The 27,709-nt window shown below is 36.3% G+C and overlaps 2 protein-coding genes across 2 annotated transcripts; one reads left to right on the top strand and one right to left on the bottom strand.

Annotated features, from left to right (window-relative positions):
• Positions 1 to 1,051: 1,051 nt before the first annotated feature.
• Positions 1,052 to 19,901, bottom strand: LOC144452621 (deoxyribose-phosphate aldolase-like). Its single transcript, XM_078143744.1, has 8 exons — positions 19,858 to 19,901; positions 18,236 to 18,333; positions 13,151 to 13,298; positions 12,576 to 12,674; positions 9,102 to 9,236; positions 6,812 to 6,940; positions 4,653 to 4,765; positions 1,052 to 3,889 (listed from the first exon to the last, which is right to left on the bottom strand). Exons 1-8 carry the CDS (start codon positions 19,886 to 19,888, stop codon positions 3,683 to 3,685), a joined length of 960 nt encoding a protein of 319 aa, XP_077999870.1. The 5' UTR covers positions 19,889 to 19,901; the 3' UTR covers positions 1,052 to 3,682.
• A 249-nt stretch (positions 19,902 to 20,150) lies between these two features.
• On the top strand, positions 20,151 to 27,361 carry LOC144452834 (transmembrane protein 138-like). The gene is made up of 5 exons (XM_078144009.1): positions 20,151 to 20,257; positions 21,431 to 21,741; positions 22,789 to 22,960; positions 24,248 to 24,323; positions 25,022 to 27,361. Exons 2-5 carry the CDS (start codon positions 21,617 to 21,619, stop codon positions 25,129 to 25,131), a joined length of 483 nt encoding a protein of 160 aa, XP_078000135.1. The 5' UTR covers positions 20,151 to 20,257; positions 21,431 to 21,616; the 3' UTR covers positions 25,132 to 27,361.
• Positions 27,362 to 27,709: the final 348 nt, after the last annotated feature.

Raw genomic sequence — 27,709 nt, 5'->3', positions numbered from 1 at the left:
AACTTAACTTCAAGATTTCTTTCAACTCGCAACACTTTAATTTATGCATTTATAATGATAGGTCAACTGCAGAGGGCAGTATACAGCCCAAAAGTGCGATTTCTTCACATAGGTCAAAAAAGGCGAAATTGGGGTACTTTCGACTGCAAAAACGCATTATTGCGCAATAGTTGAAAAATGCGACTTTTTTGTGTTTAACCGATAATAACGTGTCCACGGCCAAACCAAATCATCTCGTTTACGTTTCACAATATCAAACACGTCATTTAGAGTGATTTTTGAAAAATAAAAATCAATATTTCTGAAAATATTAATAAAAAAATTATGAAAAATGCCATACTTTCGTTATAAACTTAACTTCAAGATTTCTTTCAACTCGCAACACTTTAATTAATGCAGAGAGAGAGAAAGAGAGAGAGAGAGAGAGAGAGAGAGAGAGAGAGAGAGAGAGAGAGAGAGAGAGAGAGAGAGAGAGAGAGAGAGAGAGAGAGAGAGAGAGAGAGAGAGAGAGAGATATTTTCATTATTTTTATTCATGAGGTGATAAAACAGAAAATTACGGGGAATCAGTTTGCACCACAGGCTAGAGGGGAACCCATGCACAACAGATAATGCTTCCAGGTGTTAATAGGGGGACTACAAGCTCTGTTATCGTCTCGAGAAAGTTTGAAGGATTTCTTTTGTTCCTAAATACGCCGACAGTTACCGAGAATTCTGAGATTTGCTCCTTCGGGAATCATCGGTCTATGCTTTCCAAAACGACTCAATATGCAACAATTGAAAAATGTCAGTTTCTTTGTTATTTCTGCATCTAAAACTTCTCAAAAATATTATTTACTTAGGCCATGGGCACGTGTAGCTTTTGGTAATACAGAGAAACTTTGAAAACGACTTATTACGTCGTAACAGTTGAAAAAATGTCAGTATCTTTGTAGGGGGGTTACTTTTTACAAATCGGAACCCAGGGGAAGGTATTATTTCATAAACTGGAGGGTCACATTCACTTTGACTCATTGAATAACACAACAATTGAACTATTTGATAAACTCTTTATTAATTTCACCTTGCACACAAGTAAATAAATTTGCATACATACAAGTAAACAAATTTGCATACATTTCTAACAACTTAGTGGTCTTACAGAATGTTATACAGAATGGCATGCAGGCAAACAAATCAGTGTTGCCATGGAAACAAAGTCTGAAATTAAATCACTTATTATCATTCTTACTAAATTGTCATATTAAAGATATACCTCATAATGGCAGTCCACAATTCTCGGTACCTATAATAGTATTTTACTTCATACTAGAGGGTTACAATCGAAAAAGAATGTCAACTTATGTTCATGTTTTTAGTAAGGCCAAATAAAAAAAAAGTGTGATTCTGCTAACTCAACTTACATTTTTTTAACAATCAAAAGGAAAAAACACAGTTATACTGGTATATTCGTACACACCTTCATGTCTTTGCGTCATCTGTGGTCACCTTAAAAAAATCATATTTCAGAGAGAAACAATTTTTTTATCCTATAACAGTCTACATATTATGCTTGTCTTCTTGACTTATAATTGTCGTCATTTACTTCTTTTGCTCCTCATCAAACAAACTCTCACAGAAGTATTATGACTGATTATGACCTTGGCATCTAAGCGTCTGCCCACTCAGAACATGTGACGTTATGGACATGTGAGCCTAACAGTGCCTAAAAAAAATTGTTGGTTCTGTTTACCCAATCGCATCTAGTTTTTAACTGCTGACCCTGAACTTTTTTATACGTATTCAAATAAAACATTAAGAAAATCATGAAAATTGTGAAGTCTCGTGAGAAATAGTGGATGCGGAAACTGACATCACCTTAAAAAGACAATATAAAACTGTTTTTACAATCTGTAATGGTTGTACATCTGATAGGAAAAAACCAATAACACAGAGACCATATGGAAAACAACAGTAAACGTAACTACTTGAAAACCCTATCTATCCAACCTATTTTTAAATTGACCGTAATCGGAACCACACAATTTTCTTTTTTACGCCTAGTCAGGGCATTATTTCTTGTGAGACTTCATAATTTTCACAATTTTATTATTTTTTCCCTCTCGAATATGCTACAAAAAAGGTCGGCAGTGAAAAACTAGGTGGGGTCGGGTAACCAGAACCAAACAATTTTTTTAGGAAGGCTTACCAGTAAATTACATTTTCAAAATAAAGACAGTTTTGAGTATTATAATATTTGTACAGGAACAAAGCTGATTTTATCTTAGCTCTAGTATTTTGTGTTTAAAACTGCACTAGCTTCAACTATTTAAAAAATAATATTTTTCTTAGATACAACAATTTACTCATGATATCATACACCCTGAACAGTATTGCATCACCTGTGGGTGAATATTTTCGTTAAAGCTGTATACATGATATGGTACCATAAATTTAACTAACACACCCAAAAATTGATTTACACCTGTTACTACAATACTTAAAGATAAAATCAACCACTGTTTCACATGTATAATGTGTAATCATACCAAAACAGAGTCATTGAATTTGGCAAATCTGGTGGAAAAGACGCCTGCTATACACAGGGTAAGACACTATGGAAAATATAGTCTTGGTTACCCAGACTCTCACTGCTGGGGCTCTACTACATGAGCACTAGTTTTGGTTACCCAGACTCTCACCACTGGGGCTCTACTACAAGACCACTAGTCTTGGTTACCCAGACTCTCACTGTTGGCACTCTACTACAAGACCATTAGTCTTGGTTACCCAGACTCTCACCACTGGGGGCTCTACTACATGACCACTAGTCTTGGTTACCCAGACTCTCACCACTGGGGCTCTACTACAAGACCACTAGTCTTGGTTACCCAGACTCTCAGTGCTGGGGACTCTACTACAAGACCACCCAGACAAGAGTCTGGGGAAATGTAATCCAAAGTCACCTACACCAGATCTCTTTCCCTGAGCAATGCATGCTGGGGAATACTTCACATCCAACATTGCAAGCTGAACGATCCAGGTATTTTCATAACAGGTTATCATGTCTCTAGTGACTGATACATCTTAATTATACAACAAACAAGCCTCATAAGCCCATTTGTCATGACTTGGAAGAAATGTTCTGTGTGACTTCCAGTGTGGGTGAATTGGGATTACGTTTCAACAGACTCTAATCTAGGTATTCTGGTAGTAGAGCCCCCAGCAGTGGGAGTCTGGGTAACCAAGACTAGTGGTCTGGTAGTAGAGCCCCAAGTGGTTAGAATCTGGGAAACCGATACTATGGAACATACAAAATGTTTGCTTTGCCTTTGTTCCTCTTCATGCTAGCCTAAATTCTCTCTATATAAGGAGGTTTATTTGTTTGTACACAAAAAATAAAAGTTTATCAAAACAGGATTAAGTTTCAATGAAAAAAGTAATTGGATGTTTTGCCTTGACCTAATTTTCACAAATTTACAAAGGAATACATTGAAATTATCTAAGTTTCATGTCGATTTCTGTGAAACAGTAAAAATAAAGTCCAGGAGAATATTTAGTATTGGGAGACTTGGGAAGACGACGTGAAGAATTAAGAAGACGATGTGAAGACTTGGGAAGACGATGTGAAGAATTGGGAAGACGATGTGAAGACTTGAGAAGACGATGTGAAGACTTGGGAAGATGATATGAAGAAAGTGAATCTATGCCATGGCAAGTTCATGTGATGCTGCATACCGACCAGTGACGTAATGGAACAGCTGTCGTTCTATATCACCGAGTAAACTACTTGCTCCGATGCGAAACATTGACGGTGTCAACCAATCGTTGCCAAGTTCTTCTTTCATCAAGGCCAACCATGAGCATGCATCTTTCGCAGTGCGTATACCACCAGCTGGTTTGAATCCAACCTATGAGGACAAAGGTTAAAGGTCAAAGGTTGAAGACAATATTCTTTTTGTCATAGGGTATCAAAAGGCAAACTCTACCTGATTTCATGAAACTTTAAAGGGGATCCCTATAAGTTTAAGAACAATATAGATCAGCATTTTTGCACGACTAAAAGGATGTGAGGGACTTTATTATCTTTTGATATTTGTCCCTATATGAACTGAACTGAACTGAACTGATATTTAAGGCACTTTGGAAACTTTCACCAGGTTTTGGGTATTGCGTAATTATGACTCTAAAAACCTTACCTGGAGATCACTGGTAATTGTACACTATACTAAATAAAGACATAAATAAAAACAGTTGTCCATATCACAAGATATACGTACAATAACAAACTTTTTATACATTTTTTAGCTTTTGCAATGTACTGAGTTACAAACAAGAACTTTGTCAATGTTGTTTCACATTGATTTATCAAGTAGGAAGCCATGATAAAATCTTTTTTTTTTAAATTGAATTCCAAAATAAATACCCAAAATTTTTTATACATTTCTTTATAGATTTTCACAATTTATTGAGTTACAAACAAGGACTTTGTCAATGTTATTTCATGATGATTTTTCAAGTAGGAAGCCATTATAAAATTGTTTCAAAAATTAAAATCCAAAATAAATACCAAATCCTCATCCATATGGCCACTTCAAACAGAAAAGACATTATTGACTTTAGAGTTTTTATTTGAAAACATTGCCATGGAAACACAGCCTACAAGTAATTTACCTTGTATCCTGTTTTGTGATAGTAATCTCGGATAGCTCGAACCATCGTCAAGGCAACAGGAAATGTAGCATTGACACCCTCTTTACCAGTAGATGTTTTTATGAAATCAGACCCTGCAAACAAAAGACAGAGACATTACTGTTACCATAGCAATTGTTGTCATAGTACTCACCCTGTCTTAGCAACCATACTGCTACTATCGATTGCGTTGACCCGTCCCGTTTGAGGGAACTAGGTACATTGTAATAACTGTGGTCTTCACAACACTATTTTAAGTAAATTTCACCAGTGGGATCTGTAAGTAGGGTTTCAAAGATATCGGCAATGCGGGAAATGTAAACACTTCTCTGTACCATAAGAAAGCGTCATTGATACTGTTTCAACTACCATGTATTTCCTCCGCTAACTTTGATAGATGAAGAGTCTGTGTTACAAAAAACTGTTCTGGATTTGTACATTGTACATGTTGATTTTAAAGTTCTGGTTTTGGTCTTAGTTTTAAACTGTCGGGAGTGTCTCATAATTCTTGCTGAACCATCGATGGTTTTAGCCTACGTATTACCTATTAGCTTGGTATTAGTGACTGTAACTGAACTTGAAGTGTGTCCTGAATGTAGTGAGTATCTGTTACGTACGATTAACGTGTTGCTTCATGCTTGACAGTATGCCGCAACATCAAACTTAGGGGCCTGTGTCATTTTAAAACTGACGCACAAGAAACATAATTTCTTCATTTTCGTTTTATTCGCACGTTTCCATAATTTATACACAGTTGATTTTGACTGTCGCACACGACAGTGATGAACACGTTAGTAGCTTTCAAAGCCATGCATGTTTCAACTATCACTTGAAAACATCCACAAATCTGTTTGGAATTACTAAACTACTGCTGAATAATTATTTGACATGTTTCAGGCGATCGAACTGTTTGGTTTTCACGTTAACTTATAGAAGGATTGAATCAACATCAGTCGAACGATCAACTTGTTGTTAGTACTGAAAAAAACGTTCGCAATACCACGCTATCGATCTACGACAATTTAGTCGAAGTTTAGAGGTCACGTCAATCGTGACATCTCATCGGTAATTTCCGGATTTACATTTGTATTCGTTCCAAACGTGGCCTAACTTAGAACCTTAGGTGTATTTTAGCGATGCCCTCTCCATAGTCTATTCAACTCAATTATTGTGAATGTCCTATAAGTGTTGCCACTACGATTGAACGATTGGCTTGTACCACCCTTCGGTAATTTTCGTTGACAAGGTCACATGCCGTTACGTACGTAGTATAGAGTGCAGTGTTGTTTATATTTGCGTATGTTGGACCTCATCGTGTCTAGACAGCTAACCCGTCTAGAATTTGGCATAAGGTAATCATCAAAGCTAGAGTTGCAGGTACAAGAAAACAAATAATGTCTGCAATATTACATGTACAGTGTAACCCCTTGCTTTGGCAGTCGGTTTACGTGTATCATCCAAGTAGTTTAGTAATTCCAAACAGATTTGTAGATTTGTAGATGTTTTCAAGTGATAGTTGAAACATGAATGACTGTGAAAGCCGCTAAAGTGTCACTGTCGTAGTGCGACAGTCAAAACATGGAAGTTGAAACAGTTTCAATGATGCTTTGTTATGGTACAGAGCAGTGTTTACATTTCCCGCAGTACCGATATCTTTGAAACCCCACTTACAGATCCCACTGGTGAAATTTATGCAAAATAATGTTGTGAAGACCGCAGTTATCACGATGTGTCTAGTTCCCTCAAACGGGACGGGTCAACGCAATCGATAGTATCATAGCAATCACTCTCAGGCCTTAGCCACTGAACTGCTATCATAGTAACTGAGCTGTTGTCATAGTAATCAACCTAATGTCTTAGCAACCATACTGTCATCATAACACTCGAACTGTTGCCATAGTAATAAATCTTGTGTCTTAGTAACTATACTGCTATCATAGCAACTGAACTGTCATCATAGCAATCACTCTCAGGCCTTAGCAACTGCACTGCTCTCATAGCAACTGAATTGTTATCATAGCAATCACTCTCAGGCCTTAGCAACTGCACTGCTATCATAGCAACTGAATTATTATCATAGCAATCACCCTGAAGTTTTAACAACATTCATTCCATCACGTCCTGTTGTCATAGCAACTTACCTGCCATCATAGCAACCAGACTGGCTTTCTGGACATTAACCAATGATCCTAAGTCTCCTGTTGCTAGGATTGTTTTCATGTGAGCATTCCCACATGCTGCTTTACATGCCTTCACTTCATCATAAACGCCTGTAATCAAATAATGTCAATATTTTAGACTAACTTAGGTAGTATAATTACGTTTCAAGCAAGAGGTTAGGCTAACTTAGGTGGTACATTTACAACCACATTTCAAGCAAGAGTTTATAGACTAACTTAGGTGGTACAATTACAACTACATTTCAAACAAGAGTTTAGACTAACATAGGTGGTACAAATACAACTACATTTCAAACAAGAGTTCATACTAACTTAGGTGGTACAAATACAACTACATTTCAAGCAAAAGTTCATACTAACATAGGTGGTACAAATACAACTACATTTCAAGCAAGAGTTTAGACTAACTTAGTTGGTACAATTACAACCACATTTCAAGCAAGAGTTTAGATTAACTTACGTGGTACATTTGCAACCACATTTCAAGCAAGAGTTTAGCCTAACTTAGGTGGTGCAAATACAACTACATTTAAGCATGAGTTTAGATTAACTTAGGTGGTACAAATACAACTACATTTCAAGCATGAGTTTAGATTAACTTAGGTGGTACTAGTCTGTAAGGTACGCCATGACGGGGCGCCCTCAACCATCGGCCAACACCTAGCGAAATGTCACGACGTATCTTACAGTCTAAGGTGGTACAAATACAACTACATTTCAAGCATAAGTTTAGATTAACTTAGGTGGTACAAATACAACTACATTTCAAGCAAGAGTTTAGATTAACTTAGGTGGTACAATTACAACTACATTGAAGTGCAAATATTTTTGATTAACAATTTCAAGTACCAAGATTACAAACTTTTCATAAGATTACCTAATATCTGAAAGTTTGACCTAACTATTAGTACTGCAAAAGTATTGATTTCGGATCAAATAATATATTAGGCATAATACAAAAGATTGTGTGGTTCCAATTACACTCAATTTTAGAATTGGTGGGGTAGGTAGAAATCTTATTTTATTTCATTATATACATTTTTTCTATGTGAGTGTCTAGTTCAGGTTTTCCATTGTTTTCCAAATGGTCTCTGTGTTGTTTATTTCTTCCTATCAGATGTACAGCCATTACAGATTGGAAGAATAGTTTTATTTTGTCTTTTTAAGTTGATGTCAGTTTCACTATTTTTCATGACACTTTTTTGCAATTTTATTACTTTTTCTCGAAAACATGAAAAAAAGTTTAGGGTCACCAGTGAAAAGCTAAGTGGGGGAGGGGGGGGGGGTAGGTAACTGGCCTCAGGGGACCCAGAAAAGTTAATTTCAATTATTTTTTAGGCCTAACTAGAGTACTGCAAAAGTATTTATTTTGGCATACAAATATTTTAGCTGAAGGGTAATGTTTCAGATTTTGGCTAATCTTTAAATTTTGGTGGATAAACATTTTAACTACAGAGTACATATCACCTGTATTACTTAATTCGTGTCCACATTTTGGATATTTCAGACAAATGTCAGACAAATGGAACTTTATAATGACCAATAAGCCAAGAGCAACTAGTAAATTTATTCAACAAGCAAACACCAGAAGGTGTAATCATTTGTACATTTCGTCGTAGTACTGTTACTTTTCTTTACTTCATAGGATTGTGTTCGTTCCATTTTCCTCTTTCTTTAGATTAGTTATTTAATTTCATCGTGACAAATAAGCCTGATGTGCTGGGTGATGTATTAACTTTCTTTTTACTATCAATTTGTAACTCTGTATTCACATGCCACTATAATAAACACTTCTTACTATCACCACAGCACACAATCTGATTAAAATCCGATGTGGTGAAAGTGGCTAAATGGTTTATCTTGACTATTTCCATCGTTTTGTGTCGTTTGTTGTTGTTCCGAGTGATCACCACATCCTACATCTGTGGGATGCAGTGATCACTCGAAACAAAAACAAATGACACAAAATGATGGAAATAGAGATAAATAAAGCACTTAGCTGCTTTCAACACATCAGATTTTAATCAGATTGCACAGCACATTGTGAGTACATGTATTCATTTGAAATACAAATTCTTTTGATTGATTGATTGATTGATTGATGAAATATTATTACCTGTATGGTTATTCAGAATGTATCAGTGAAAATAAGTTTAGTTTCACGCTTATTTATTATTACACAAACATCACAAAGTAAATGAGTTTACAACCAAAATAAAAATGTTCACTGTTACAGTGTATTGTGCATTACCTTTCCAGTTGCCACCTAATGCATATGTCCTGTTTATGACAATGTCTATTTCCGTTGCACCATCAGATACTGCTTGTTTGATTTCCTCAAGTCTCTGTTGCAGTGGAGTCTGACCAGCTGGGAAACCAGTAGCAACTTGAAATAAAATAAGAAATATGAGTTTTACATCAAAGACTTCTGATAATAAACCATTTTTTGTCTCATGGCAGATCTCACGAGATCCCACATGAGCCATTGCATCCATGGCAACCATGTGAGGGTGGTCAAGCTGAATATCAAATGCTTAGCAACACTATTGTTCTCAACATCATTGCACATGTCCATGACGAAAGCTTGACCACGATCACATGTTTGACAACCATTGTTGCTAGGTATATTTGCATACCTCGCAAGATCTGCAATGAGACGTGAAATCCCTTAGTCAATATTTTCTTTGTACACACGACATGACTGCTGATATTCTGGTACACCAATGTACGACATGACTGCTGATATCCTGGTACACCAATGTAAAACATGACTGCTGATATTCTGGTACACCAAAGTACGACATGATTGCTGATATTCTGGTACACCAATGTACGACATGACTGCTGATATTCTGGTACACCAATGTACGACATGATTGCTGATATCCTGGTACACCAATGTAAAACATGACTGCTGATATTCTGGTACACCAAAGTACGACATGATTGCTGATATTCTGGTACACCAATGTACGACATGACTGCTGATATTCTGGTATACCAATGTACGACATGACTGCTGATATTCTGGTACACCAATGTACGACATGACTGCTGATATTCTGGTACACCAATGTACAATGCTGTTCACCGGCAACATTGTACTTTTAAAAATGTGTTGCTTTTTGTATTATGTTTCTGTCCACAAAAAACTTGAATAAAAGAAATGATTAGGTCAAAAATAAAGAAGAATAGTTTCTGGTCAGTGAGTGCTACACTTAAATACCCCTGTGTCAACTTTTTTGTGTGTTTTTCCAGTGCATACAGTCTGCAGATCTGTGTGGAAACAAAAATAACCCTCCCTACTTCTGTATCTGTATCTGTATAGTTACGGTGTAGGTCCTGGGTAAGGAATAACACACCGGGGAGAGTATTTAGTCAGAATGGTTTTTGACAGTGACTGCCATTTTAAAGACGTCACAAGATTTAGCGCACACAGTACTATTGTCCAGATGGTTCCAGTCTACTAGTGTTTTTACAAAGAATGACTGTTTGTATTGAGCAGTTTTACAATTGTCAATTTCAAAGCATTTTGAGTTGTTATAGTAACTCTTTGTTCAACAATGTTAGATGAGATACAGTCCGCAAATTTCCTAGCTTTTATAGATCTTTTGGGTCTTACGGGTTTAAGATAGTCCGCTGGTTGAATTGCTGGTACTAGGCCCTCAACCACCCTGTATAGAAAAATTAGCCTGTTTGCTGTGCGTCTATCCTGGAGTGATGTAAGTTCGAGGCTTTCTACCATTTTGGTGACACACCCTTCGTCCCTACTCCTGTAGTTCCCTGTGATGAAACGTGCTGCTCTGCGCTGTACCTGTTCGAGTCGGTCAATGTTTTTATGTAAGTAAGGGTCCCAAACCACTGAACCATATTCTAGCATGGATCTTACTAGTGAGATGTAAGCTGTTTTCTTACATGACTGCGTACAATGACGAAGGTTTCTTCTCAGAAACCCCAATGTAGAGTTTGCTTTCTTTGTGATATTTGCAATATGTGGAGTCCATTTCATGTCCTCTGACAAAGTGAGACCAAGATAAGGATTTTGTGTGACCTGCTGCAATATGTAGTTACTCAGTGTATAGAAATGAGAAGATTTATTTCAAAGAGACATGATGTAGCACTTTTTGGCATTAAAACACATCCCCCAAGTGGTGGCCCATATTTCCAGTTGATCTAAGTCTCTTTGCAGAGTGAAGTGATCCTGATAGGTCTTGATCTGTCTATACAATAGGCAGCCATCGGCAAAGAGTCTAACATTTGATTTGACACACTCAGGTAAGTCATTTATGTGGCACAAGAATAGTAACGGCCCAAGTACAGTGCCCTGGGGGACTCCGAAACAACGGTAACTAGGTCTGAGTATTCCCCTTCCACTACTGCTCTCATGTAACGTTTTGTGAGGAAAGATGTAATCCACGAGTGGATAGATCCATGGATGCCATAGTTGTTTAACTTATAGAGAAGCTTTGTGTGAGGGACCATGTCGAATGCCTTGGAAAAATCCAATATAGCAATGTCTGTTTGGGTGTTCTGGTCGAAAGATTTCATGAAATCATGGAGAGTTACAACTAATTGGGTTTCACAAGAAAAGTCTGACCTAAAGCCATGGTTTAGTGATGACAGTATGTGGTTTCTTTCCAAGTGTTGAAGAATATGTCGGCAAATTATATGTTCAAGGAGTTTACTTGTAACGGATGTTAATGAAATCGGCCTGTAGTTTTCTGGTAAGTGTTTATCCCCATTTTTAAACACTGGGGCAATGTTTGCTGTAAGCCAGTCGTCTGGTAAGGATCCTGAGTCAACTGAAATTTGGAATATTTTTGTTAGTCCTGGTGCGAGTTGTTCAGCGCAGTCGCGTAACACGAGATTTAGTATTAAATCTGGACCTGATGCCTTCGATGGATTTATTGTTTTTAATAATTTTTCCACTCCTTTGTTATCAATTGTTAGCTGTTCCAATGGTTTTAGTTTCTTTACTTTTCTAATTGTCGGCATGGCATCTGTTGATGAGGACTTTGTAAACACGGATTTGAATTGTTCAATCAGGATATCTGCCTTTCCTTTGCTATCATTTATTAGCTGACCTTTTTGTTTGAGGGGTGCTATTCCAATATTATCCTGGCGTTTGGATTTAACGTACTTATGAAAATGGTTTGGTGTTGCTTTGGTCTAAGCCCTACTTCACTGAAGACAACTGCAGAGCCAACCATGAACAAGCAAATGACATCTGCCCTACATACATACTTGCTCTAAAGTACTAAATAAACAGAACAGTAACTGTCATAAATAGTAGACAGAGTGACAGGTTTGTTGAGAATTAAAAAAAAAATCACGTCGTCACACCATTTTAGACAAACTTTCCTGACCAGAAACAATTCAGTTTTTTTGGCCTTAGTTCACTTGTATGGTAATGTATAATCATGTCACTAACTATTTGAATGATTTTTCCCATGGTCCTATCAGATAAACCTAGAAATTTTCACTAAAGACTTATTTCACTAGAAACAAAATATGTAGAGACTAAAATGCCTTCTTGTACATGAACACAATGTACCAGTCTGGTAATTAGTAAAAATTAATCTTTGAGAGGTAGCTGAAGACTGTAAAATAACAAAATTTTCTAGTAATGAAAATATCTAGGTTTACTGTATTTTGATAGTGGGTGGGTAGCCAGCTGAGAAGGCTGACATGCAATTTCTATATTTCACCACTGAGGGTGCCATACCTGATGCCACTGGGATGTTTTCTCCTTTCACTGCTTTCAACGCCTTTACAGCATCTGATACCCTTGCTGAGTAGACACAGATTGCACCACAGGTAATATCTAGAATAAAATGTCCAGTAATCTTAATGTCAAAAGATCACAACAAGCATTTTTGAGTTTATGTCATTTCAATCCATAATAGGTAACTGAACATCAGAAGAGTTGTCCAATATGCCATATTCGGGTTATATGAGAATTAAAACATTTCAGGGTTTGGCCACTAGGAGTGCTGTTCACACACTTTGTCAGCACTATAAGCGAGGAACAGAGTAGTTGCCATACTGACAGCCAAAACAAAGCTACATGTACCACTCATTTTCTGTTTTAAGTTTTCAATGTACTATTTTATTAGTGACTACAGTAATCAAAACATGCCTAATCACCACTGTAATGTCTTTTCAGAAAACACATTCCAAAACACTATTCATGGCAAAATGACCAAATTTTAGTCCTCACTTTGCCAAATCTGCAAATGTGCAAAATGGCTGTAACATTGGAAACTGAAATATGGCATATTTCACTAAGTATTTCTCTACCTTTGTCTTGCATTTCCATTGCCTTTAATAAGTCTGTTCGTATAGGATGTTTGGCTTTGTAACACAGTCGTTGGACATTGGTGAAAGTGTCATCTCCAGATAATGTAGTCAAATCGATGCAAGTTACTGCCTTCAACATCCATGCTGCCTGTTAAGAAAATTGTCGAATATTAGCCATTAGTACTCCTTTACCCTACCTGTAGACTTGAAGGACTAACACTACTACACTATTTCTGCTATCCTAACTGTAGCCTACCTGTAGACTTGAAGGACTAACACTACTACACTATTTCAGCTATCCTAACTGTAGCCTACCAATAGACTTGAAGGACTAACACTACTACACTATTTCAGCTATCCTAACTGTAGCCTACCTGTAGTCTTGAAGAACTAACACTACTACACTATTTCAGCTATCCTAACTATAGCCTACCTGTAGACTTGAAGGACTAACACTACTACACTATTTCTGCTATCATAACTGTAGCCTACCTGTAGTCTTGAAAGACTAACACTACTACACTATTTCAGCTATCCTAACTATAGCCTACCTGTAGACTTGAAGGACTAACACTACTACACTATTTCAGCTATCCTAACTGTAGCCTACCTGTAGACTTGAAGGACTAACACTACTACACTATTTCAGCTATCCTAACTGTAGCCTACCTGTAGTCTTGAAGGACTAACACTACACTACACTATTTCAGCTATCCTAACTGTAGTCTACCAGTAGACTTGAAGGACTAACACTATTACACTACGTCAGCTATCCTAACTGTAGCCTACCTGTAGACTTGAAGGACTAACACTACTACACTATTTCAGCTATCCTAACTGTGGCCTACCTGTAGTCTTGAAGGACTAACACTACACTACACTATTTCAGCTATCCTAACTGTAGCCTACTTGTAGACTTGAAGGACTAACACTACTACACTATTTCAGCTATCCTAACTGTAGCCTACCTGTAGACTTGAAGGACTAACACTACTACACTATTTCAGCTATCCCAACTGTAGCCTACCTGTAGACTTGAAGGACTAACTCTACTACACTATTTCAGCTATCCTAACTGTAGCCTACCTGTAGACTTGAAGGACTAACACTACTACACTATTTCTGCTATCCCAACTGTAGCCTACCTGTAGACTTGAAGGACTAACACTACTACACTATTTCAGCTATCCTAACTGTAGCCTACCTGTAGACTTGAAGGACTAACACTACTACACTATTTCAGCTATCCTAACTGTAGCCTACTTGTAGACTTGAAGGACTAATACTACTACACTATTTCAGCTATCCTAACTGTAACCTACCTGTAGACTTGAAGGACTAACACTACTACACTATTTCAGCTATCCTAACTGTAGCCTATACACTACTACACTATTTCAGCTATCCTAACTGTAGCCTACTTGTAGACTTGAAGGACTAACACTACTACACTATTTCAGCTATCCTAACTGTAGCCTACCTGTAGAATTGAAGGACTAACTCTACTACACTATTTCAGCTATCCTAACTATAGCCTACCTGTAGACTTGAAGGACTAACACTACTACACTATTTCAGCTATCCTAACTGTAGCCTACTTGTAGACTTGAAGGACTAACACTACTACACTATTTCAGCTATCCTAACTGTAGTCTACCTGTAGTCTTGAAGAACTAACACTACTACTCTATTTCAGCTATCCTAACTGTAGTCTACCTGTAGTCTTGAAGAACTAACACTACTACACTATTTCAGCTATCCTAACTGTAGTCTACCTGTAGTCTTGAAGAACTAACACTACTACTCTATTTCAGCTATCCTAACTGTAGTCTACCTCAGGGCATGTCTTTTGAAAATGGCAGGAGAGCTAAAAATCACTCTCCTGAAACCATCCAGGTGAGTGGTAGGCGAGTGATTTAATATCTCTCCTGAAAATAGTCAGGCCAGTGAAGAAAAAAATTTAATTTTCATTTCTATTTGTATTTTCAAATGGCCAGTTGGCTCCGAATAAATAAAATGGAATAAAAAAACACACATTTAAAAAATGTATGCAAAAATATATTTATAAGTAACAGTTCGTTTGGTTATTTGTACAACAATTATTATTGCAACAATTTTGTTAAGTCTGTGCACATCAAAATCTTGAAAAAATATTAAGTTTTTTGTTGTGACTACAAGTAGTACAATACAAAAATATGTTTTTAATTTCAAATTCTAACTGGTCTTGTTTTCTTAGAACGTTTTTATAATAACATCCTACCTGAATATCTCCTCCGGAACAATTTATAGTCGCTAGAAAGTACATGTTTTGGAGGGCATTGAAGAAACCACCACTTCTATTTCGCTTAACAGCTAATTCAAACTTGAGATTGTTCAAAACTATAATGAATTGACAAAAACTAACGTACCCCAGATGACAAATGCCTCCTGATGTTGAGCTTTGACGTTGACGTTAAATTGCTTGCTAATGATTTGTAACCATTCACTCGATCGAGACAATAAAACACGTAACCCCACCTAGTACCTGCACACGGATCCGACGACCGGTGTCGCCGACTAAAGTAGCGAGATCCGTTCACGTCTGAGCAGCAGACCTACTTTGTTTTAGAAATCACGACAAGGCGAAAATTCGAGCAAATATTTTATATGTTACAGACAGCAGTCGACAAAGTCATGGAGGTAAAACAGACGTGGTCGGCAGATGAATAGATCATCTGACAAAAACGATGAAACTGCGTGTTGGAGATTATGAAATAAAAACCCGGGAATTTCTCTGAAAACTGCACGAGAATAATAAGATAAGATGGGAAAAATATCGACAGATTATTTTTATTTTTATTTTGTAAAATAGTCGATCTTATAATATTTTATTGTCATTCTTTCAATGCCCTCCAAAACATCGCCAAGCTATTGTCGGAACTCTAGGCATGTACTTTGTGTAGCAACTATAAATCGCAGTTGTTGTTCATGTTCCGGAGGAGACATTCACGTAGGATGCCGGATGGTCTCCAAAAACCCTGTTCTAACAAAACTAGGCCGATCGGAATTTAAAACTAAAAACTCATCGATGGATTGCTGAAAACGAGAACTACAAACAGTCAACGTATCAATCGTAATTGCGCAATTTTGCAATGATGCGAAAGTTGAAATCTCCACGCATACTGAGCTGATCAATATTTATGATATGCCATGACATCATGCATGTCCCGCTGCGAATACGTCACTATTTTTCCCATATAAGGGTAGTGCAATGCAAATTTCAGATACATATATAGGTCACAGCGCTGACTTCAGCTGGAGATCGACGATTATGAATACGGAAGTGTGCCACGCTCCCACCACGTAATTTTACCGAACAAACGTTGATTTTTATGGTAACCACATACTGAAAAATTATATAAAATAACATCAGCCTGTTGTACAGGTTCGTTGGGGCCCAGGCGAGTGGAAAATCGCTCTCGTGGATTTTAGTTTGCGCGAGCGGTAGGCGAGCGGAGCGATCGCTCGCCTCAAAAGGCATGCCCTGCTACCTGTAGTCTTGAAAGACTAACACTACTACACTATTTCAGCTATCCTAACTGTAGTCTACCTGTAGACTTGAAGGACTAACACTACTACACTATTTCAGCTATCCTAACTGTAGCCTACCTGTAGACTTGAAGGACTAACACTACTACACTATTTCAGCTATCCTAACTGTAGCCTACCTGTAGACTTGAAGGACTAACACTACTACACTATTTCAGCTATCCTAACTGTAGCCTATACACTACTACACTATTTCAGCTATCCTAACTGTAGCCTACTTGTAGACTTGAAGGACTAACACTACTACACTATTTCAGCTATCCTAACTGTAGCCTACCTGTAGAATTGAAGGACTAACTCTACTACACTATTTCAGCTATCCTAACTATAGCCTACCTGTAGACTTGAAGGACTAACACTACTACACTATTTCAGCTATCCTAACTGTAGCCTATGTGTAGACTTGAAGAACTAACACTACTACACTTTTTCTGCTATCCTAACTGTAGCCTACTTGTAGACTTGAAGGACTAACACTACTACACTATTTCAGCTATCCTAACTGTAGTCTACCTGTAGTCTTGAAGAACTAACACTACTACTCTATTTCAGCTATCCTAACTGTAGTCTACCTGTAGTCTTGAAGAACTAACACTACTACACTATTTCAGCTATCCTAACTGTAGTCTACCTGTAGTCTTGAAGAACTAACACTACTACTCTATTTCAGCTATCCTAACTGTAGTCTACCTGTAGTCTTGAAAGACTAACACTACTACACTATTTCAGCTATCCTAACTGTAGTCTACCTGTAGACTTGAAGGACTAACACTACTACACTATTTCAGCTATCCTAACTGTAGCCTACCTGTAGACTTGAAGGACTAACACTACTACACTATTTCAGCTATCCTAACTGTAGCCTACCTGTAGACTTGAAGGACTAACACTACTACACTATTTCAGCTATCCTAACTGTAGCCTATACACTACTACACTATTTCAGCTATCCTAACTGTAGCCTACCTGTAGACTTGAAGGACTAACACTACTACACTATTTCAGCTATCCTAACTGTAGCCTACCTGTAGACTTGAAGGACTAACACTACTACATTATTTCAGCTATCCTAACTGTAGTCTACCTGTAGACTTGAAGGACTAACACTACTACACTATTTCAGCTATCCTAACTGTAGCCTGCCTGTAGACCTGAAGGACTAACACTACTACACTATTTCAGCTATCCTAACTGTAGCCTACCTGTAGTCTTGGGAAGGCGGCGATCACTTGGAACAAAACAAACATCACAAACGATGGAAATAGAGGTAAATAAAGGCATCTAGCCGCTTTCACCACATCCGATTTTAATCAGATTGCCTGACACTCTAACCACTCACCCAGATGACTCTACATCCTGGCTACTGAAAAGGTAAAACCACTGTCCCTCTATCACAGATAGAGACAGAGGGACTGTGGTCAAACCCCGACAGACAGACAGACAGACAGACAGACAGACAGACATACCTGCCAGACTGATCAAGTATCTTATCCTTACCTGCCATTGTTTCTTTACAGTTCTTTTTGTTTTCAGTTCATCAGCTCTTTTATTCACAGCTGGTAAATTAACCTTCACTTTTTGAACCCACTCAAGATCTGGTTAAAAAACAAAACAAAATAATGATTCTCTTTACAAAAATTACAGAATATTTTTATAACTACAGATAAGGGATCCCTTACTTAAAATTTTATGCTTCTCACCACAATAATGAGTCGGTCAGTCAAAGATTTAAAAAAAAATATTAAAAAGGAAGTATGTGTGATAATTATAACAGTTTATATGACAATTAAAGTCCAAAGGAACTATGAACCATTTGTTTATCTGAAATTTCAACAAATAAATTAAAAAATTTGGCCTTACAATTTTTGATCAATGACATTGCGATTTTTCTCTCACCCTGCCATAGAGGGCGCCTTTTTTATTATTTCACAAGATTGAAGAAATATAGGGCGAGTTGAGTCATGAGAAACACAATTAAAATACAAATACCCTATTCACAGATTTCATCAAATTTAACCCACAATGACACTAAGGATCATCAATAAAAATATTCAAAAAACATGCCATCAGGAAATACTTTCACATCAACAGATTAATCAACACCTGCAACAAACTTCCACCTATTATTGTTACTATAGGAACCACCCAAACATTTGAAAGAAGACTTGAACACTCACTAGAAGGGAAAAGATATCAGGTATAACCCAGAAGTTGATACTTCATACAGGAATAAATGTTCCTCAAAATGTACACATATTGTTCATACTGAAATACATGTATACACCACCATTGTGAAGTTCACTTCATTTAATTTTATCAGGAAAATTTACTTTTACTAAGCTAAATCATTCATATTCTGCTATCTTTCCTCAGTTTTGTCCATTAGTTTACCACTCGACTGTATATAGCTAGGGCTAATATAAATGCTTCATTTGAAAAGATGATGATGATGATGATGATGATGATGATGATGATGATGATGATGATGATGATGATGATGACGATGTCGATGATGATGATGATGATGATGATGATGATGATGATGATGATGATGATGATGACGACGCGACAATGATGATGATTATGACGAGACGTCAAGACTATCATAATGAAATGATAGTGATCACAGGTACCCGATTCAATCTGTATGATTTTTTTAAAATGTATGGTAAAGTCTTATTTATCATACATATTTTTTTTTTTAATCATACAGATTGATTCGAGTACCTGTGATAGTAATGATGATGATATGATGATATGGTGATGGTGGTGATAATAGTCTTTACAAACTAAGTGTGAACATTGGGAGTTGTGATAAGTTATGGAATATTGATGACCTTATTATTTCACCAACGATCTATAAATCTATCAACCTTTGTGCCGTGTACGTGGATAACGATCGCGATCGTCTGACAATAAGCGGAGCGTGAAGTGTCCTGTTCAAACAGTCGCATCGCGTACCAAACATGGTTCAACTTTGAAGTTTTATAAAACACAAATAAGTTGAGAAAAACAAACTATTTTTCAAGATTGTAAAGCCAATCGTCTGTCTAAAACTTCAGTCATTAGCGATTTAAAACTGAGTCCAAAAGGACGTTTTATAAGCTGAAACTACGTACCAAGATCTATCCCTGGATTTAGTCCCGCCATGTTGCACTCATCAACTCTCGGGTCAAAGGTGAGATTGTTGTGACCTACATATTAAAAGTCGTCTCAGTATGATTAAACTATTTTGAAAAGTTTAGACTTTTTCTGATAATTTTATTTATATAATTAAGTGCGATACAGACAACAGAAAAGCCAGTTTATTTTTCAAAAAAATGTGGACGAAACCTTGCTTGCTCTCGCGCAATCTCATGTTTCGCGAGAAGTACACAACAACAGTGCGCATGCGTCTACTCATATTTCAACATGGCGGTCTTTGACAATTTGTTTTATGTCGTTTGAAATCGTAAACTTTTTATATCATTTCGACTGTGAATGCCAATGACTGGTTACTTCAGGGTGAAAAACCTCAAGGTAATATCTATTTTTTTCCTTCAGCCTGATTTTTATCATACTTGCAATATCGCCGATTTCAGAGGAAATTCTATCTGGGCGTTGAATCGTAAACATTAATTCATTTGTTGTTTTTACTGTAACGTAAAACTCGAGTTCTTTACATTACACTTACCATGTACGGATTGTTCATGACAATCTCGATCGTCGGAATGTTTCTACTACTCCATAGACGGGTACTGAAAGGGTTAGTTTTTCCCTGGCTTTCAATTTGATACTCAAATAGACGTACGGTTTAACCCAATAACCGTTAGTTACAACTTGACAGCGCTGTGACTGTAGTCACTGTGGTTGCCATCATGGATCACAACCACTCGTCTGAAACGATACAATTTACAAACCTTCCCGTTCCTACTGACTAATAGTTTTCCATAACTAGTCAGACATTGTAAAAGTACTTAAAAGCTACCCCCACACTTTCAAAGTGTTTCTACAGAATGTTCACTATCAATAAATAGCTTTTGCAATAATAATATTATAATAATGTCAACGTAGATGATAGATTTTATATTATCACTTTACGACACTACTCGAAGCATTTATAATTCTTACCCCTGGCATGATCTGATAATGGCATAATGACCTTTTATACTTCAACTCCCTGGGGAACATATAATCTATTGCAGAAGCACATAGTATTAAATCATTCACATTGCAACCTCTATCCTACCAGGTTCCCAATTATACAGCTGGGTTGACTAGGGTACACATAGAATTAAATCATTCACATTGCAACCTCTATCATACCAGGTTCCCAATTATACAGCTGTGTTGACTTGGGTATACATAGAATTAAAGCATTCACATTACTACCTCTATCCTACCAGGTCCCTAATTATACAGCTGGGTTGACTTGGGTACACATAGGATTAAAGCATTCACATTTCAACCTCTATCCTACCAGGTCCCAAATTATACAGCTGGGTTGACTGAGGCACAATTGTGGTTCAGATCTTGCCCAAGGACTTTAGCTGTTCAGAAACGAATGGCTGCGATGAGTCTCGAACCTACAGATTGCGATCCAGCCATGCTAACTATTTGACCATCCATGATATTATCATTTATGATATACAATGTAGCGAAAGGAAACATTCTCCATTTGACAGACAGTAATACTTTTTTTTTCATTTTCAGATATTTTAGCAGTATTCATGTGAAAACCGTTGACGTGACGAAGACCCACATTATCTCAAATATTCCGTCCAGCACTGTGAATCATTTGATATAAAACTATGTAAATCAAACCAAGATTCACCAGAAATCATCACCAAGTTTATTTGGTATTATTTAATTTAAGAGACAATTTGGGCTGAAATCAGAATGCATATCAGTAATTATCGTCCGGTTCTTTACCTACAACTATTTCTACTATTTGTGGATTTATTTGTCAACTCATTCAGTGAGTTACTGAGGTTCAGCAATGTAGCTCTCTTGGTGCTTTACATGTGAGTATTACGTCTGATTTTTATGTTTTTGATGTATTTTGGATAATTACCCACTAGGCTTGCACTAACACCACATCAGCTTGTGTTAGTAAGTGGAAGGGTTAATGCCTAAGACAGGGCTCGAAATTAGCAGTATTCCACAGTGTCCACAGACTACTAATTCTTGTCATGGGGCTACTACAATTTGCAGGTGGTAGCCCACTCAGGCTATCACTGATTATGTATGGTTTCAAGGATGGAAGATTTTACGTACATTATAACACACATACATGTATTTCCAATATAGGAATTCTGTTTTCAGTTCAGGAATATAGGACTACAAGTCACCATCCTTGGGCTACCACTTTCTGAACTTGGTAGCTCACTGGGACTACCAAGGAAAAAAGTTAATTTCAAGCCCTGTCTAGGCCAGTGTTTAACAAACTGACACTAAGGTAGCAAATTGTCAAAGATAAACTGTAAATTGTATATGTATTCAGACAGAGATAAATGGCAAAAGAGTTTACTTAGTCTGTGAGATACATTGCTATGCTATCATTCAGCACTCGCAGCACTGAGAGGGTTGAACAACACAGTATCTTACAGTCTAGGGTTTACTCCGACTCAGTTAGTCTGGAAATATGTAGTCATGTTCGATTGAGAGCAAGGAAACCAAACTTACAAGTTACAGTTACATGTAGCTGCATAATTGACATATCTTTGTTGTTGTTGTTGTTGTTGTTGTTGTTGTTGTTGTAAACTGATGTAGTTACGTTGTATAGCAGCATCAAACCATTGTGTCTCTTAGTTTGAACTCAATCAAATCAAAGTACATAGAAGGAACACACTTCTTTTCAACAGTTAGCACACTATCAATGATGTCACAATATTTTGAGTGCAATCATACATATCTCTAGTCTAGTTCCTGATGGACCGTATTCCGTACTACATTATCTTCATACTATTCCGTCTAGTCAATCCTGTTACTCAAGGTGTTAATTGTGGTTCTATAGTGACCTTGCTAATATAGAAATGTAATTTTACTATTGTGTTTTTTTCTCTGTACAGAATCCAAGACATCTGTATCATATTTGCTGCTATAGTTATGTTTCTGATGTTTTTCAATACTTACGTATTCCAAGCTGGTCTTGTTAGTCTTCTGATTGGCAAATTCAAGTTGGCTGTGTTCATCCTCTTTATTTATTTCATGTTGTGTATTGGTTTACATGTATGGACCATGGTAAGTCAGTGTGTCTTTGCTAAGGTTGGGGAACCCCATTAACAGAAAGGGGGGGAGGTAGAACTGGCAGTGTTTCCCATACAATCTATCATAATTTTGGTTGGGAACCCAGGTAAAATGATATGGGAACCCCGGCAGATTTTACGTACTAACTTACCGCCCTTAACAAAACACTGTTAAGTACACCTAGTTGATTATAATATTAGCATTCTAGACACACCTTGAAGGGCCTTCGTTGTTTTCTGTATGTGTGTTAGTGAATCTAAGTTAACACTCGTCATTCATATTACAACCAGTAACACTGAAGTAAAGCACTTCTTTCTGTATCTGCTACACTCATTTATAGCATTCAATTTACAACCAGTAACACCGAAGTAAAGCACTTTTTCACATTCATTTATAGCATTCATATCAAGTGTAAAAGTATACTGTTTCAATTGGTTTATTTAGAAGCCCAGCATGTGGCCTTTCTAATGTGGTCAATTAGCAAATTAAACAGTCTACTTTTACACTTGATATTGAGGTTATAAATGATTGTGGTACATACAGAAAATGCTTTACTTTGGTGTTATGGGTTGTTGTATTTCATGCTGTGTATTGGTCTCCATATGGACCATGGTAAGTAGACCTAGCTGATGATAATATTAGCACTGTAGACACACCTGAAGGAGCCTTAAGAAATTGTTGTTGTCTGTATGTGCGTTAGTGAATCTAACTTCACACTTCACTCAATTTACACAACCCATAACACCAAAGTAAAGCGTTTTCTTGATGTAATCAATTGTGTATAGCGTCCATATCAAGTGTAAAAGTATACTGTTTCATTTGCTAATTGACCACATTAGAAAGGCCACATGCTAGGCTTGTATTAAAATAAACCAATTGAAACAGTATCGATCCTATAAACAAGTATATCACATAGAGAAAGTGCTTTACTTCAGTGTTACTAATTACATGTTGTTATGTATTGGTCCACATACATGGACCATGGTAAGTATGTAGCCTAGCTGATTATAATATTAATACTCCAGAACACCTGGAGGGGGATGTATGGATGGACTTTTTTACAATTCTGATGGGTAACCCCTGTTAAAATACTTAGGGACAATCGCACAATGTCACACAAGCTCAATAAATGAACTTTGTGTAGGAAACTAATGTAGATTTTGCAAACCTACTGCTCAATACAATAACACAGGGAATCTAGGCATCTCTTACATGTAATATTATATAGTAAATTATATGATGATGTTGATAATGATATACATGTGTGTATTTTTCTTGCAGTCATTACGATGGGATGAAGTCAATGCATATATATGGACACCAGGATATCAGACATTATATGTATTCCAAAGAGTTGGTAAGTGTTAAAATCTTGTTGTAAGACCTACTTACACTATGTAGTTACATAGTTGAGGTACTGTGGTTACTATGACAACAGGATATCAGACGTTATATGTATTTCAAAGCATGTGTTAAAGTTTCACTATGTACATCATTGAAACACTGATTACTATGACAGCAGGATATCAAATTATATGTATTCCATGAAGTTGGTAAGTGTTTAATTTGCTAAGACCTAATTATACAATGTAGTTACATCATTGAAACACTGCTATTACCATGACAACGGATTATCAGACATTATATGTATTCCAAAGAGTTGGTAAGTGTTAAAATCTTGTTGTAAGACCTACTTACACTATGTACATCATTGAAACACTGCTATTACTATGACAACGGGATATCAAATCATATGCATTCCATAAATCTCGTCAGACCTAATTGCATAACTTCGGTGAACATTTTTTTTCAACTGTAATGAGTATATAAAGTCTACACCACTGATCCATGGATTAGGATTTGACCCATACAACTCATTTTTTATTAGGCTTTAAAATATCGGTAAAACAGTTTTCTGACAGAGCTATAGAAAATGTTGGTCCTGAACAGAAAAATAATCATGCCTCCATTGATAAGTTAGTACAAGTATAAAAGCCTGGGACTGAATAATGGGCCTTTAAAAAAGCTAAATTTCGATACTTTACTTTTTTTCAGTTGCTGTATTTTATTACTATTTCTACAAGAGGACATCTTATCGTCTTGGAGATCCTCGATTCTATCAAGATTCGGCATGGTTACGACGACAGTTTGAACGAAGGCGGTAACCGTCCAGGAACAGTTCATCGTTACATGTACCATGTCAGTCAGTATTTTTGTTAACAATAAGTCAATGTGATTTTATACTCAGTCAATGTTTGACATGAAAATTGTACAGTACCCATCACTTTAAAATCATATTTTTGTTTATATTTTTGTAAATGTTTGTTTTAGCTGCTTCTTTACGATGATAAAGAATATAATATTAAATGTTAGCTTGCCACATATAAATCGATGCCAAATTTTTTGAAGGATAAGAAATGTTGTGTTATTTAAAAGAGCGTAATGAAATGTGTATGCTCTTCATGTAATTTATTTGATAATTTTCTCTTGAGTAGGACCCCTGAATGACATAAAATGAATGATTTCTGCATAACGAGGTGATGATATCAAAGTTCAATTCTTTGTGGAAATTTCTGAAAAAATTTGAGAACTTTCGTATTAAAGTGACCATATGGATGAGGATTGAGTATTTATTTTGGATTTTTAATTTATAAAACAATTTTATCCTGGCTTCCTACATGAAAAATCAATGTGAAACAACATATGGCAAGTCTGTGTTTGGAACTCAATACATTGCAAAAAGGTCAAAAGTGTGTAAAAAGTTTGTTATTGTACGTTCAGTAACAGCATTTTACATATTAATATATCTTCTGTAATTTATTGAGTTACAACCAAATATTCAGGATATGTTTCATATCGATTTTTCAAGTAGGAAGCCATGGTAAAAATGGTTTATAAATTAAAAATCTGAAATAGTATGCAATCCTCACCCATATGGTCACTTTTACAAACATACACAGAAATGCAGAAATTAAAGCAATTCATGCTATCCTTACCTATTTATAAGTGTATTGGAGGGGAGGGGTGGGGGTGGGGGGTTAATTATGTATGTATCTTTTTTGTGTACAGATAGATTTAGTCATAGCACAAGTTGTCAATCTACTTATAAATGCACATGTACTTAGTTTTGTAAAGTAACATTATTACAGCTAAAACATCGAGGAATTGCCAAACGACTGTGCATATCATACACATTTTATGTTTCCTAAGAACGATTTAGATAGATAAGAAACAGGCTTCCCACATACCACTCAATACAAATATAAACAAGTATGCCACACTCCTGCCAACAAGTGAGCACTGTATGTGCACACACATATCACTTGTAACATTGAATCAATACACTTGTACTTGTATGTGTCAAAATCTGAGCCTATAATGCAATGACTTTCAATAGCTTGTTTGTTCCAAGGACGATATGTGTATGTCTGTGTATCAGTAGGGGTCAGATGATGTTGTTACATTTGTATTGAGTGGTCTGTGTGAATCCTGTTTCTTATCTATCTAAATTATTCTTAGTGAACATAAAATGTGTATGATATGCACAGTCTTTCGGCGATCCCTCACTGTTTTAGTTATATACAAATTTTAAAAATCAGTTGAATTTCATTGACAATGATGATTGATAAATCTTTAAGGTGATGAGATTTTGATAATTTAAGCCAATAAATATGTCTAAGACGGTTATAATGAAGTATAAAAAAATTGATGTAAATCGGTTAAAAGTTAAATAATTGCAAAATTTAATTTCACATTTCGTTGATGGTAGATTAAATAAGTTCATGGTTGTTGGCAATCTTTTCAGTGTAGTTCAGTTTACTTATTAATGTAACCTTGAAAATTATTATTTTATTACACTACATTATTTGTTAATCTGTGAGAGTGTCGCAGTGACAATGTAAAATATTATGACATAATCCCTGATACATGAATGCAGGTGTGGCATACTTGGGGTATTTGCACTTCTGCTTGTAGGTCATGAAAGTGCAGCAGAAAACACTGCAAGTAGGTGTGCAAATAACCCTGTGTACCAACACTGGTACTCACACAGAATGGGGTTATATTTTTAGTACATATTTTATCTGAAAAAGCAAATTTCTGTAAATCATACTGTACGATCTCATACTTTCGTGTATATGGAACAATTCCTCCATCATTTGCATATCATTTGCATACATGTATGCAGTAATGTTTTTTGGTATTGCAGTGCTAATACATTGGTATGCGCATACTTCAGTGGAAATAATCACCTATACATATATAATGATGATGCATACTTGTAATAATTGGATTCTGACTAATAATACTTAAACCCCAAAGCGTTATTTGCTGCATTCATAATACAGACATTTTAGTATATTTTACAAAAATTTTATTGTTTATCAGTGTTCGTATATGACAACTTTACTTTGACATTCAAATTCAAAATTTGAGAGAAATATTAAAGTCATATAAATATGATAATATAGATATGGTTGGCTACTATTTTCCTCTTCTATAGATATGTGTGTTCTCCCCAATCTAATTAAAATCAGGTGTGGAAATACAGCTCAGTTACTTCTCTTAACTCTTGACTTTGTATGACATAGTGGGGTTTGTTTTCAATTTTGTTGCTCTGGGAGTGAGCGCCTTCATAAAGAACATACCATCATGTACTAGCCAGGTTCAACAAAAAATATGGGATATATACTCTGGTCGTTCTATGTCATGACAGCATGTGTCTATTTCACGACGTGTGTCACT

Source organism: Glandiceps talaboti, chromosome 23 (assembly GCF_964340395.1).
Source record: "Glandiceps talaboti chromosome 23, keGlaTala1.1, whole genome shotgun sequence".
Classification (NCBI taxonomy): domain Eukaryota; kingdom Metazoa; phylum Hemichordata; class Enteropneusta; family Spengelidae; genus Glandiceps; species Glandiceps talaboti.
The sequence above is the reverse complement of the archived record's forward strand: the minus strand, read 5'-3'. Positions and strand labels throughout refer to the sequence as shown.